The sequence below is a fragment of the Mytilus galloprovincialis genome, chromosome 1, assembly GCF_965363235.1.
Source record: "Mytilus galloprovincialis chromosome 1, xbMytGall1.hap1.1, whole genome shotgun sequence".
Taxonomy (NCBI): domain Eukaryota; kingdom Metazoa; phylum Mollusca; class Bivalvia; order Mytilida; family Mytilidae; genus Mytilus; species Mytilus galloprovincialis.
In genome coordinates this window covers 77,148,363-77,163,858 of record NC_134838.1, presented here as the reverse complement: position 1 = coordinate 77,163,858, position 15,496 = coordinate 77,148,363, and the positions used below count along the sequence as shown (strand labels likewise).

The window sequence follows — 15,496 nt, the reverse complement described above, 5'->3', positions numbered from 1 at the left end:
GTGATAATGGACGTTATACTCAACTCTAAAATATATAAAAGAGACTTAAATAGAAAAATAACACAAGACTAACAAAGGCCAGAGGATCTTGTTTTTGGACAGCCCAAAAAATGCGACTGGGTTAAACATATGTTTTGATATATCAACCCTCCCCCTATACTTTAGCCAATATAGCAAAAACAAACACACAGCAATACGCACAATGTTTGGAAGTAGTGGTGGTTTTGTTTACACTGTATGTCTAATTTGACTACGAAAAGCGTTACAAGATCATTTAACAGTAAAATCGTGGTATGAACGTGGAAACTATGAAATATTGGATATTCAAGCCAACCATACCACAATCTCATCATGTCTTATTTTTTCATTGCTCGAAGTTGGATCTCATGCTGTAAAGGGGCTCTAAAAATAAAGGGTTAAAATTAAAGTTGAGTTTATTTGCTGTGCAGGATGAATACATCTACAGCCACATTAACGACTTAAATTCTAGAAAAACAATATATTCTTTTCGACTTGGATCATAACTTCGAATATTAAAAACAATAACCAATGAAAAATGAGATGAAAAGTACAGTTTCATTGGCAGTTTTAAATATAAATAAAACAATATTACTGTTTCATCATCAAATTTTACGTTACAACACGATTATGTGCCGATCTACAAAAACAATGTCTTTTAGTTTATTCTTAAATGTATTACCTATAAATGTGTGTTTATAAAATCAAATTACAATGTTTCAGAATGCACGTATGGATATTTTGGTTTCAACTGTAATGGATTTTGTGCAAATTGTTTGAACGAGTCGTGTAGTGTATTCGACGGGAATTGTACCGATGGTTGTTCCACAGGATATAGTGGCGATATGTGTGACATAAAAGGTTATAAAACATTAATTGACATTTGATTTACGTATTCTATACTGCTCTTCCTAACACAAGAAGAGATTTGCATCCTTATTGCCAAAGATGGACACTTATTAAATTGCAAATGTTGTGTTTTTCTCAGAATAAAAAACATAAACAGTACCAATTTGTCTGTACCAGATGCGCATTTTAACAAACAATGTTTCGTTAGTGATACTCGAGGCCAAAATATTTTAAAGTCCAAAGCTTATTAAAAGGATGATGAGCTATAAACCAAAAACGGACAAACAAGCCGTGCAAGGAATCAAAGTTTGTAACAATAAATTTCAATAACATTAAAACTATTATGGTAGGGCTGCAACATACCAACCAGCCATACAGACAGGACCAGCTTTTAGGACAACTTTGATTTTGTCAGTAATCTCGTTTTTCTTAAACCAAAATATATTTGTATTTTTATTCTGTAAAATTAACTTCAGAATGTATCTATGTAAATAAATTTATAGATAACTTAAGATCAGATATGTATACACCATGGCAGTAGACGCACATTGTATGCATCGAAGTTAAGTTTTTTTGCAGGACTTTAATGAGGGAAGTTTATTCCGAGTTCAGTTACATATGTCAAAAGTTACAAATTTCTGGAATCCTTTGTCCCAAGACAAAGTATGCTTATTAAGTTAACTTTACCTTGATTTTGGGACTGGTCGGAGCAGTTAAAAACAAAGTAATGTCATTATGATTGCTCATTAGACAAACAAACTTCGTCTTGCTGTACATATTATGGTTGTACTCGGTATTAAGAAGTAACAAAAAACAACATACGAAATAGCTTTTGTATTGAACCATTTAAAATGCAACCAAACTAGCAAGGGTCTACCCATGATATCCGATAATATTGTATGGCCACTTTCGTCTTTTGGGGCATTTTATAGTTTGCTACGGTGATATCTGCTTACATCATTTCTATTTGGTCTGTGGCGGACAAAAAAAAACATATTATCTTATTGAAAAAACAAATATATTTATAACATAGGCAAACAATAATATTTCTTACAATATCTGTTGTTACACATGCTACATAAACATGATAAAAAATGATTTCTGATAAAAAAAAAATGAAAATACAAGCTTTCTCATTGTTCCACTTCTTGTATGTTTATTAATACAATGCACAAGATCTTTAAAATGCATCCCATATTTTATGACTATGATATAAATGCTGATACAGAATTTTCTAAATTGATTTTTATTCAGAACTCTCAAAGAAACATATTTCTTCATCTGATCCTGGTCCAGCAATAGGAGGAGTCATAGGTGCCATCTTACTTGTCATTATAGTTGTAACCCTTGCTGTCATTATCTACAGGTAAGCTATATTTACAGATTCAAATGCAAAAACTGTCTTTTTTTTACACATATGTAATTTTCAGACCATTATAAATTCTAATAAGATTCAATAAGATGAAACAAATAAAAGTCATGGACAAAAAGTCAGTTAATGGTTGACCCATTCACATGTGTTTTATTTTGCCCTTGGTTGAGAGGTTTAAATGCTAAATTTAAATGTGTCAGTTAAAAAGATTGACCTAGACATGTTTTAAGCATTCACATATAATAGATGACCTTAAGGAACTTAATCGAATATGAATTAATTATGTGTGACACACCATACTTGGTTAATTTCAAAACCCTTTGTAATAGAAATGCAGTAGTTGACCCTGAGATAAAAGGTCATTGTTGAAGGTCAATTGAAAAAAGTCGAACATAAAAAAGAATGACGAAAATAATTAGCATGCTACATGTAATTAAAAATCATACCCGTCTACAACGTGTACAATTTTATTTGCGGTTGTACAGTATAAAACATTGCATACATTATGCACAAATGGTAAAAAAAACCTTTTACAATGCATGAACCAGATACATTTTTATTGTTAGTAAGTTATCATGATAAAGACTAGCGTACAATAGAATATTAATTAATTGAAAAATTTGTAGACGTAGATCAGCTTCCAGACCTAACAAATATTTAAGTGACAGCAAACATTTGAGTGGAACGGAAGAAAACACATATATTAGTGAGTAGAACTAAACAGTCTAAATATGTGTATACTCAAATAGAAATTATAAACTTGTATTAAATATAAGTTTTAGGTTAATAAATGTATTAAAAATTTAATTTGTTTGTTATATAAGTATCAGCTTCAACTTAAATATGAAGTTGTTCTTTTGTAGATATTGAAACGAACAAACAATTAGTTTTTTTAATATAGGATTATTATTTAATTGGTTTTGTATAGACAACTTTCTTTATTAAGAAAACTTTAAAGGAAACGAAAACAAGACGTTATTTATGTCGTGCGTCCGAAGTTTTTTGTCTGAATTAACCTTCATAAGAACGTCCGTTGCCGAAAATTTGAAGACAAAAGATGCAAAAGAATCGAAACAGTTGAGGAGCTATATAACCGAAAAAGTCAAATACAAAATAAGAAAATTCTAAGTTTGCCTGAGGGAACATAAGTTCAAAATTTCTAAACGGACAATTTTGAAACGTTTATCAAGTGAAACAACTGCTGTAGATGCTCCAATTTTATTTTGATTTAGATTGCTGCTAAATTTTAAATCAATAGTTTGGTAACGAAGTAATATTTGATCACTTAGTTTATCAGCTAGTATGCTAAACTGTATTTTCCTATCCCAGATATAGTTTTTGTACTTATATAATAGCTTCACCATGTCCAAACGATACAATCGTTCATTTGTTTCTGTTTGAATAAGAAAAATTACAAAAAAACTGAAATCCGAGGAAAATTCAAAACGGAAAGTCCCTAATTAAAACGGCAAAATCAAAAGCTCAAACACATCAAACGATTGGATAACAACTGTCATATTCCTGACTTGGTACAGGCATTTTGTTATGTTTTAATAATTATCCAACTTAAAACCTCTCATATGACAGTCGCATCCAATTCAATTACATTGGCAACGATTCATGAACAAAACAAAGACACGATAGGCATGATAGGTAAAAATATAAAACTCGAAGGTACAGCAGTCAACAATGTTTTTTTTTTTTTTTTTTATCTCAATCACTGTAAAATCAAACAAAGGTAATTAAAGGGGTACTAGCTACGAGATATATAAAAAATCTAAAGTAAGATTTTTTTTTTGTTCAATCAATAATGAAAGTGAAATCTTGAAATAATAATTCGCTTTTAGCAGCCAAAATGGTTCAATTTTGTCAAATTAAGCTAAGAAACATTGATAATTACTTATTCACTTGCAAGTGAATAATTGGACCTCATTAAATCTGTATTCATGTGAACTACAATTTAACCCCCTAGTTAAAGATTGACAACGCATGCATTGTACGTGTACTGGGTATTTTCTAGGAAAGAATGTCAACAATGAAAGTGAAACTACGGTAAATCATTTGATTACCGATTCGATTCACATAAAATCATTCTTAAACGGTTAAAAACAATGAGAAACATATATGTTCAATCTATGAAATAAAATCAAACAGACCTATAAAAATCAAATTGCACGTGTTGGTTTAATCTATTCATATCTTTATATATGTTTACATCGCTTGTATGGTCATCTGAGGTAAAATCGATAGTTGATTAGATGGCGTCTGGACTAAAATACACACGAAACGAACCTACATATTATCTACCCCATGCTCATTAAACGGTTTATTTTAGACTTTTGATAGTTTTAAATTGTTATTAAAATCAAATATGAGAATTTAAGTCAAATCGGTGATCATGAGTTTGACAGCGTGTGCCCCTTTAAGAAGCACAAAAAGGCATACTTTAAATTTAACAACATAGTTTTGCTTTTTTATAATACGATTTTATTTATATATTATGCAAAATAAATCCCTAGAGGATTGGAAGATTTTAATTACTGAGAACAAATCCTTACCCTGACAGACAAATGGTTAGATTAACATTAACATTGACGTAGCATCGCCTTTGACAGTCACACAGTCCGAAATAAAATAATTTTGTCGTTCAATGTCGAGCGGGATGCATAAGTACAGAGTCATGTCAAATAGTCAACAAAAAAAAATTGACTTAACAGTAAATGTAATATTAATAAAGACAACTAAAAGAATAATACAACACGTTATTCAGATGATAAATAACGTCAGTACGCAGAATCTATTCTTCTTGATCGTAGTTTATTATTTGTGAAGTTGTTACAGAAAACTTATCAACAAGGTCTTGGTACCTTCCGATGAATTTTTTTGGAAAAAAGACGAGACTTTCTTTGACATACCACTGATTAATTAACTTTCTGCTCCGACACTGTTTTACAAAGTCTGAGGAGGAGCTGCAAGCGCTTGAATACCGAATAAGTTTTCAAATGTATATAGGTATCGTAGACGATTTTTACACATCAAACAAATGAAAAACATCTGTCATATTTGTTCATTGACGTGTGCGTTTATTCAGTGTTTCTGTTTTATTGTTTTATATTTATACCGTTGATGTGCTTTTCTCTGTTTAAGTTTTTCACCCAGATTTGTTTTCGCTTAATCGATTTAAGACTACTATAACGCGTTATACTAGGGTAACTGTTGTCTTTACATATATATTTCTGACTCGGGACGGGCATTTCCTTATGGAGAAATTAATTGATTAAATTTGGTTTTATAGTAAGCTGAAGGAGTTAAAGACTGAGCTTAATAATTTGTATATTAACCATACAGGAATTACATGTATAGAATGATTGAGAAAGGAAATGGGGAATGTGTCAAAGCGACAACAACCCGACCAAAGAGCAGACACCAGCCGAAGGCCACCAATGGGCCTATACACATTAATAGATCTAACAAAAAGTCTGAAAATGTACAGGTCAAACAAACCTGTATGCGCTACATACTAGAATAAATACATTTGCTTTATACTCATTGCCCTTTTAAGTTCAATAAAGAATGTCTTCAAAATACAGACAGTACACTTTGCTTTCAATTCCGAGCTAATTTCATGTCATTGATATCACTTTTAGATCATGACCCGTCACCACAATCGATGAACGTATTTGTTAATGAAGGTTGTGACGCATATCTTGAGGATGTTAGAGTGTCATTACCTCAAACTCATTCCGGTAACACAAGTGGTAATGAAGGAAACGAAGAAATACCACAGGAATACGAAGATGAATACGAAGGAAATGTATATGGTAATGTACAAACAGAAGCTGACTACAAAATAGCCATAGCAGACCTGAAGAAAGTAATTAATGAAAAACAGAAAGACGAAGGTTTCAAAAAGGAATACGATGTGAGTTATTTTGACGGATCTTTTCTCGTCCGTTTACAACCTCTTGTATTCAAGAATTTGAAGTTAAAAGTTTGCAATAATTTGTTTCGCATTATAACTAACTACTAGTATTGTCAAACGCTTATTAAGATACACTATAATCGGTTACATCTTCTTTTTTTATAGATTTTACCAAGAGGACTGGTTCATGCACACTTGGAAGGTTCCAAAGAAGAAAACAAACTGAAAAACCGTTTTCTTGCAACATGGCCATGTATGTAATTGTATCATAGAATTAAATGCCAAGGCATTATTCACTTTTGATACACAGAACAACTTTGCTACGTAAATTAATTTAAAGATCGACACTATTTTTTTTTTTTATCATAGATACCAGGATGGACATTTTGTATTTGCGCCATACGCGCGTTTCGCCTACACAAAGACTCATCAGTGACACTCAAATAAGATAAAAGTTAAAAATACCGAATAAAGTACGAAGTGGAAGAGCATTTATGCCAGCAATTAATAAACTGTTTGCCAAATACAACTAAGGTTCTAGTTATCTGCTCATGAGGTAGAAAATCATTTGTATTTCGAAAAGCTCATTTTTTGTTTGTAAAATTCATTCGTAATTATGACAATATCAATGATTATTCATGTCAACACAGAAGTGTTGGTCCGACATACTGAGCCACATTATTAGTGATTGCGCACAAAGAAGCAAAACATCACCATATTACAACATTATTGTCATACCTGGCCAACCTTTACTTACGTACCAAGCACACGCATTTTGTATATCATTCTACAATCACCAAACAAAAGTCCACATTCGAGAATTTATAACATCTGTTCATTTTCTTTAATCATATTCATGCCAAATCCAATTTTTAGAGTTAAAAAGCATTACACGATGACATATGCTAAAACTGGTTATGACTTAAATTTTGTCGAATTATATAAAAAATTGGTGTCATTTCTATTGAATTGTGTGAATAAAAATTAAGATGTATTTAAACATAGCTCGATTTGACTTGTTGTAGATGATCATTCACGGATTGTTCTGACTGGAAACACCAACAATGATTACATAAACGCTAGTTTCATTGATGTAAGATATACATTATAATGTTATTTAAAAACTTAAAAATTGAGAATGGAAATAGGGAATATGTCAAAGAGACAACAACCCGACCAAAGATCAGATAACAGTAGAAGGCCACCAATGGGTCTTAATCGCAGTGTCAAAATTCCACACCCGAGGTGGTCCTCAGCTGGCCCTTAAAAAAATGGTTTTAATTCAGTGAACAGAGACGTCACACTAAACTCCAATACATATAAATCGACTAAAATTTAAAAAAAAACATACAAGATTGACAAAGGCTAGAGGCTCATGACTTGGGACAGCCCAAAAAATGCTGCGGGGTTAAACATGCTTTGTGAGATTTCAACCTTCCCTCTATACATCTGCACAATGTAAAACAGAGAAACTCTTAGAAATACGCACAGTAAAAGTCAGTTCAAAAGTAGTCCTAGTCCGATGTCAGAAAAGCTAACACATGAAACTAAACAAAATGACAATGATACATAAATTAACATAGAATTACTAGCTGTTACTGACATGCCCGCTCCAGACCTCAATCAAACTGACTGAAAGATTATGTCTTTATCATCCATATTTATACAGTAATACATGTCATATAGACCCCAAAAAAACACAAAAATGTCATGCTACAAAATTATGTAACTTCACGAAAGGCAAAACAAATGCTGCTTTCACTTAAAGGTTTAGAACAGTTTTGGTGACACAACACTATAACTTATCACACCTGTGTTTTATTACATCAGTGATATATTCAGTTTGGATCAATTATATCAATTTCAGAGCTATGAGAAAGAAAAGGCATACATAGCTTCACAAGGTTAGTTATACAAGTAGATTTTATAGCGAATTTATTAAAAAAAAGTAAGTCGTTTTATTCATTCAGGCAGTGATTTTCTTAATTCTGTAGCTTTTATGCATCATAACAATCGCATATTTTGTTGGTTAATTGGACATAGGGACATCTTTTAAAGGACACTTTTTAAAACAAATATTTCAAAACCAATAAATCATGTTTGAAAAACAGATGTGGGGCATAGGTATTTTTAAATGCAAAAGCAACCTTTCAATATCAGTAACAAGCGACATTAAAACAACAACGTTCAGTTGTCCTCGAATAATGCATCGATTTTTAATTAATTTGTCTAGTCAAATTAATCCTCGTAAGACAAATATGAATACATATAAAATAGAGAAATCACAAAAAAAATACTGAACTCCGAGAAAAATTCAAAAAGGAAAGTCCCTTAATACATGGCAAAATCATAAGCTCAAACACATCAAACGAATGGATAACAATTGGCATATTCCTGACTTGGAACACGCATTTTCCTTTGTACAAAATGGTGAAATAAATCTGGTTTTATAGCTAGCTAAACCTCTCACTGGTATGACAGTTGTATACAATTTCATAATAATGACATCGATGTGTGAACAAAACAAACAGACACAATAGATAAAAATGATTTCGGCAGTAACATGCCATCTGCCCCATCGTATTGTGTTTACATATCTCAGTTGATACTTTATGCCCATGCATGTTCACTTTATATGGACTTCATATACTGAAGTGCATTCCTTACATACATATTGCTTTAACAAAGTTATAAGGGGAAGGATTAAAAATGACACTCCGTAACTTTTTACGAAACCAACACGAATTGATTGATTATTACGATGTGTCTAAACTAACTAAGGACATGTTGTCCAAGTCTAAGATAGTGTTTCACCATTTACATGGTTTTTTAAGTACCGAAACCTGACCTATTTCCGAATATGACTGTTTTGCTGAGTGTGAATTCGCATTGCAGTAAGACGCGTACCGGATATTTTTTTATCCAGCGTTCATGTATTCAATAAGTTAACGTAGTTTTATTTGTAATTCTGATCGGACATTGTTTTGTGTCTAATCGTTTGAAGTTGTGATTCTATATTATATTTTCTATTCGTATGTATGAGTAAAATTAATTAATCATTCAGGTCATTTGTATGATTTCAGTTCAAAGCAACAATTTGCACAGGATGTACTTGTTTGACACAGTTTGATTTGGAAAAAAGGCTGTTAAGTAATGTTGTCTAGTTAAAACTATATTTAAAAATTGCCATAGAGGGCGAGGTTTTGACTAGCCATAAAACAAGGTTTAATTGACCTCTTATTTTAAATGACCTGTACCTAGTTAGGAATATGGCAGCTGTTATCTAATAGCTCGTTTTTATGTACATGTTTGTTGAATTGTCGTTTGTTTTTTGTTTCACTTCAAAGTTGTTTTCCTCTTATAGTTGACGTGTTTCCCTTGGTTTGTAACCCAGATTTATTTTATATCAAACGATTTATCGATAATAGGGTTTCAGCAGTAAACGTTGTGTTTTCATCTTAATCACTCTAGAAACAAAACAAATATACTTACAAACATTAACCATGCCATTATATTGTTTTTGGCAGTCGATAAAGTTAAAAAGACACTTATATTGTATTAATGCTTACTTACGTTTGTATGTTCTAAGGTCCGAAAAAGAATACTATCAGAGATTTCTGGCATATGATCTGGCAAGAAAAGGTTAACACAATAGTGATGGTAACAAAATTAGAAGAGGAAAGAAGGGTATTTATTTGGTTAGGTTACTGAGTCATGTATGTACATGTATCATGTCTCTAGTATGAAATGAATTACTTGTACAGAACAAGTAACTTATTAACATACTACGAAAATTCAACTAAATAAGACTGTTATTAAGATATACTACAGAAACAAAATACATTTGGCATGTCTTTTGACTGTAAGAAATATTTTTAATTGCATAGGTTTTAAGAGACCAAAGAAATGAACTCATCATAGATACCAGGACTAAATTTTGTATATACGCCAGATGCGCGTTTCGTCTACAAAAGACTCATCAGTGACGCTCGAATCCAAAAAAGTTAAAAAGGCCAAATGAAGTACGAAGTTGAAGAGCATTAAGGACCAACATTCCTAAAAGTTATGCCAAATACAGCTAAGGTAATCTATGCCTGAGGTAGAAAAGCCTTAGTTTGTTTAATAATCAAAATTTTGTAAAATGATTTGTATCCAAAAAGGTCTTCTACTGTTTCTACTGTTTTCACATATTTTGTTCTGTCACTTGTTTAAACAGATTGCTGATGTTTTTATCTGTTTACTTTAAGCAAAAAAGAAGAAGAGTGTATTTACACACCATGTAATTAATTTCTGCGTCATTTTGGTCTCTTATTGAGAGTTGTCTCATACGAAATCATTCCACATCTTTTTTCTTTTCTTTTTTGCTCGAAATATACATATTGATAACATTTTTTATGTAAACTAAACGTGAACTTTATTACTTTTTGTGTTTCAGAAAAAATGTGAACCATACTGGCCTCAGAGCGTTAATAAAGTAATGGCAGTAGATAATTATAGACTTGTAATGAAAAAGGAGATACAACATACAGTGTATGTGTATAGATTATTTATGCTACAAACCAACAGCTCGAAGGTAATTAAATTTTTTAACGGCACCCCATGTCTTAAAAATGCAATATTTAATATTGGTACACTTTTATCCACCGATAGATGAGATCATTAAAGAGAATTTTAATTATATAATAAACAATTCAAACATATAGCGTACTAGAAATAAAGCAAACCTACAGTGTATCTAGGGTATTTAATTAGAGTAAGCATATCTTGCGTACTAAATAATAAGCCATCCATGATGAGTTTTTACAATAAATAAAGAATCCACATGATCTGCTTTAATTTCGACAAGTTTTAATCTTACTGTTTGATGCAGAGGGTGATGAGTAATATACACAATTTGTAAAGGATTTCCTTGCATATGGTATAGGTATACATTTCAAAAATACTAAATTAAGAAGTGCACACAATGTAACACTGAACTGTATGGTCATGAACGTATAGGTATATACTCATATGGTCCGACCTTACGCGTATTAGTCGGGGTAATTAACAAGTTTACAGTTAATACTTTAAAACTCTTCATAAGGTATGACCCTTCTAGTTGTCACGTCTTTAAAAGCCGACATCAAAGGTCATTTTGTTATATTATAATGATAAATAAGAATAACATGGATAAGCAGTTTCACGCATTTGATTTCACTCGAATATGGTAAACACATGATATACCTATGGTCATAATCTATTTGTTATTACGCTAGAATGGCAACATGGCGACCTAGAAAAATATTTTCCAGAATTTCTTAAAGAACTGTTATGGAATTTCCAAGACCTCGGCATCACTGCACGAAGCTGCTAAAAAGGTTAACGCTTCACTCGACAGCAAAACATGTAACTGCGAAGGATTGTGCACAACCGAGACGTGCAAATGCAGAACAACTATTGTACCGTTACTACCATGTGGAAATAAATCTCACCCTACACATCAATACAAGAATGCAATTAGCGATGAAAACTAACTATGGCATCAATATGTAATGTTTATGTATTCTTTGAATTATAAAATCTTAGTTATGTATTATAAAAACGGTTCTAATGCATATTTGAAAAAAATACCTATAGGGTCTAAATACTCAAATGGTCTGGCTCGTTAATAACCAATCGAGTATATGTTCATATGGTCCGACCATACGCGTACGGTCGGACCATACGCATATGGTTCAAATACTCATATGGTCCGGAACATGAGCGTATTTGAAGGAACATGTTGTTGTTTGGTTTATAGGAACATCTTACAAAATTATAAATTTACCCTAAGCTTGAAATAATAAAAATATTGATATAAAAAAGTCATTTTGTTAATGATGTTGGAGCCTTTGATTTAATGTACGAGCCGTAATTCTTCTGTAATTTTAGAATAAGCATGAACGAAAAATTCATCATTTCCATTTTACTCAATGGCCGGATCATGGTGTCCCAAATAGCGTCAAATTGGTAAACTTTTACAGAAAAGTCAAAAGCATAAAGGTGGATAAGACTGCCCCAATGGTTGTTCATTGCAGGTAAGTTTATTTTGTTTCGCCAAAAGACAAAGACAGTTATTTAGATAGTATGTTCAACCTTGAGATCATTTGCCTAAATTTTAAGATATTGAAATACACCTTTGTTTTCTTCATTTTTTGTTGATTATACATATATTTCGTACAAATTTGGTTAAAATGTACTTTTAAAAGTAATTGGCAATAAAATATGCTTGCCGATACTGTTTTTGTAATTCTTGACCAAACCCTGCAAGCCGTTCCAATTCACAGTAATCTTTACAGGGATAAATATCGAATTAGTTTATTCTTTTTTTCTCGCCATCATTATCACAAAACTTGTAGATAGAGTATGATATATAAACTATAAAAGAACTATTCTTACAAACAACTGTGATACGGAATATATTTCGTTAATGATGTCTTTGACATATAGATTTTGATTGAATAAAATCATGCAATATAAAGTTTTTTCTCGCTATAATCACGATAAAATATTTATATCTTAGTGCTGGCGTCGGCAGAACCGGAACATTTATTGCTATAGATGCATTATATGAGCATGGACAGAAAGAAGGCTATGTTGACATAATGGAGTATGTTCAGACGATGAGGAAGGACAGAATGAATATGGTACAAACACATGTATGTAAATTTATATCGTATAAGTCCGCATATGTATAGAGACAATAGCAAATTATACCTTGTCCCTTCGGATTTCTTATGATTAAGAAATATCAGGCGTTCGAATATGTATAAAATGCCTAGAGAGTCAACCTAACGACGTTAGAGTAGATCTGATTCGTAACTTCACCTCAAGCAGGGCTCACAAAAAAACTAACAACTAAGATTGATCATAGGTCATGAACAATTCAGTATACTAACGACAAATCATAGTCGAAAGTTATTTTATGAAACCGACTCCCGTACTTTTTATTTCTTACTTCTACGACAATACCGCCTAACATTGTGCATACAACTTATTCCCTCCTCTAACTATTGCTTATTAGCTCACCTGGCCTAAAAGGCCATGTGAGCTTTTCTCATCACTTGGCGTCCGTCGTCGTCGTCGTCGTCGTCGTCGTCGTCGTCGTCGTCTGTCGTCGTTAACAATTTTTCAAACATCTTCTCCTCTGAAACTACTGAATGGATTTGAATGAAACTTAACATGATTGTTCCTTAGTATATCCTGCACAAAATGTGCGCTTCGATTTTTGATCCGTCAAAAAACATGGCCGCCGTTACTTAAAATAGAACATAGGGGTCAAATGCAGTTTTTGGCTTATATCTCAAAAACGAAAGCATTTAGAGCAAATCTGACATGGGGTAAAAATGTTCATTAGGTCAATATCTATCAGCCCTGAAATTTTCAGATGAATCAAACATCCAATTGTTGGGTTGCTGCCACTTAATTGGTAATTTTAAGGAAATTTTGCAGTTTTTGGTCATTATCTTGAATATTATTATAGATAAAGATAAACTGTAAACAGCAAAAAAGATCAGCAAAGTAAGATCTACAAATAAGTTAATATGACCAAAATTGTCAATTGACCCCTTAAGGGGTTATTGTCCTTTAATGACAATTTTTCACAATTTGTTCATCATATTTGCTAACTTTAAAAAATCTTCTCCTCTGAAACTACTGAATGGATTTGGTTAAAACTTAGCCGCCGTTACTTAAAATAGAACATAGGGGTCAAATGCAGTTTTTGGCTTATATCTCAAAAACGAAAGCATTAAGAGCAAATCTGACATGGAGTAAAAATGTTCATTAGGTCAATATCTATCAGCCCTGAAATTTTCAGATGAATCAAACATCCAATTGTTGGGTTGCTGCCACTTAATTGGTAATTTTAAGGAAATTTTGCAGTTTTTGGTCATTATCTTGAATATTATTATAGATAAAGATAAACTGTAAACAGCAAATATGATCAGCAAAGTAAGATCTACAAATAAGTCAATTTGACCAAAATTGTCAATTGACCTCTTTAGGAGTTATTGCCCTTTAAAGACTTTTTTCACAATTTGTTCATCATGTTGACTGACTTTAAAAAATCTTCTCTTATGAAACTGCTGTATCAATTTCAGCCAAACTTAGGCTAAATGAGTTTCAGAGTTTCAGAGTATCTAGTATAAATTTTATATTTCATTTCCTTGTATGTCAAGAAACATAGCTCCCATGGCTAAAATAGAACATAGGAGAAAATGATTTTTTTTTGCTTTTGAAGAAAAGAGGACGATTCAAAGAACATTTAAATAAATTGAAAAGCCAAAATAATCATTGATGAGAGATTAAACCAAAAAAATTCAGGTGAGCGATTCAGGCTCTTGAGAGCCTCTTGTAAAAATAAGCTTTCATTTCGGGTTTGTTACATTCGCATAGGAATTAAACAAGGATATCTGATACAATACACGAAGTATTCTTTTGATTGTACAGACATGATCATCAACCCGCCTCGTCAGTATAATTACAAGATGCTAATCTTTTTTTAGAAGCATACAACCACTCTCAATTAATATATGTATAAATCTGCCTATGCGTATTGACAACTGCCGATTATACCTTGTCCACCGGATTTCTTATGATTAAGAAATATAAGGCGTTAGAATATGTATAACATGTATAAAGTGCTTAGAAAATTAATTTTATCGTGCATATAAATTCAATATACATGTATTACCATTTTTCTAAAGTCTCCATGCAGATCATTGATACTTGATTTTATCTTTATTCAAATGAAGCAAAAATGTTAAACCAAGCAATTTTTTACGTTTGACGTAGCCAAGATTGCAAAATTAGAAACCCTTGTATTTTGAACATCCTCACTGTACAAGGGAAGACATGGAATAAGCTCAAGATCCGATAATTTATTTACATACATAGATAAAAGATGTCACTGGTGTGGTATGAGTGCCAATGATACAACTCCCAATCCAAGTCACAATAAGCACAAAAGAAACAATTAAAGATCATACACCGCCTTCAACAAGGAGTCTTAGCTAACAGCGATCGGCAAACTATAACGGAGCAGAAACGAAATAAATATAAATAACCAGTACAATTGTTTTACACTGATAAACATCTTCAAACTATGCATCGTAATTAAATATCAGATATATAGGTATATCTTTAAATTTTAAAAGAGGAAATGTTTTCATTACACCAGACAACAAGCGAAAATGAAACATTGAGGACAACGGGAAATATCCGACAATTATAGACAGTTAATGATGATTTATAAAGATTGCGTTCCAAAAACAATTTCATGGCATTACTAACAAACCATAGAATAAACAAAATAG

General features: G+C 31.9%; 1 protein-coding gene across 1 annotated transcript in view; it reads left to right on the top strand.

Annotated features, from left to right (window-relative positions):
- LOC143084951 (uncharacterized) overlaps positions 1-15,496 on the top strand; it is a 50,240-nt gene that overhangs the window by 22,756 nt on the left and 11,988 nt on the right. Inside the window, exons 12-22 of the mRNA XM_076261044.1 lie at positions 742-879; positions 2,122-2,233; positions 2,866-2,945; positions 5,887-6,161; positions 6,327-6,414; positions 7,187-7,254; positions 8,029-8,065; positions 9,751-9,848; positions 10,597-10,734; positions 12,072-12,217; positions 12,703-12,838. Coding sequence (XP_076117159.1) covers positions 742-879; positions 2,122-2,233; positions 2,866-2,945; positions 5,887-6,161; positions 6,327-6,414; positions 7,187-7,254; positions 8,029-8,065; positions 9,751-9,848; positions 10,597-10,734; positions 12,072-12,217; positions 12,703-12,838 — 1,316 coding nt within the window. The remainder of the gene's footprint in view (positions 1-741; positions 880-2,121; positions 2,234-2,865; positions 2,946-5,886; positions 6,162-6,326; positions 6,415-7,186; positions 7,255-8,028; positions 8,066-9,750; positions 9,849-10,596; positions 10,735-12,071; positions 12,218-12,702; positions 12,839-15,496) is intronic.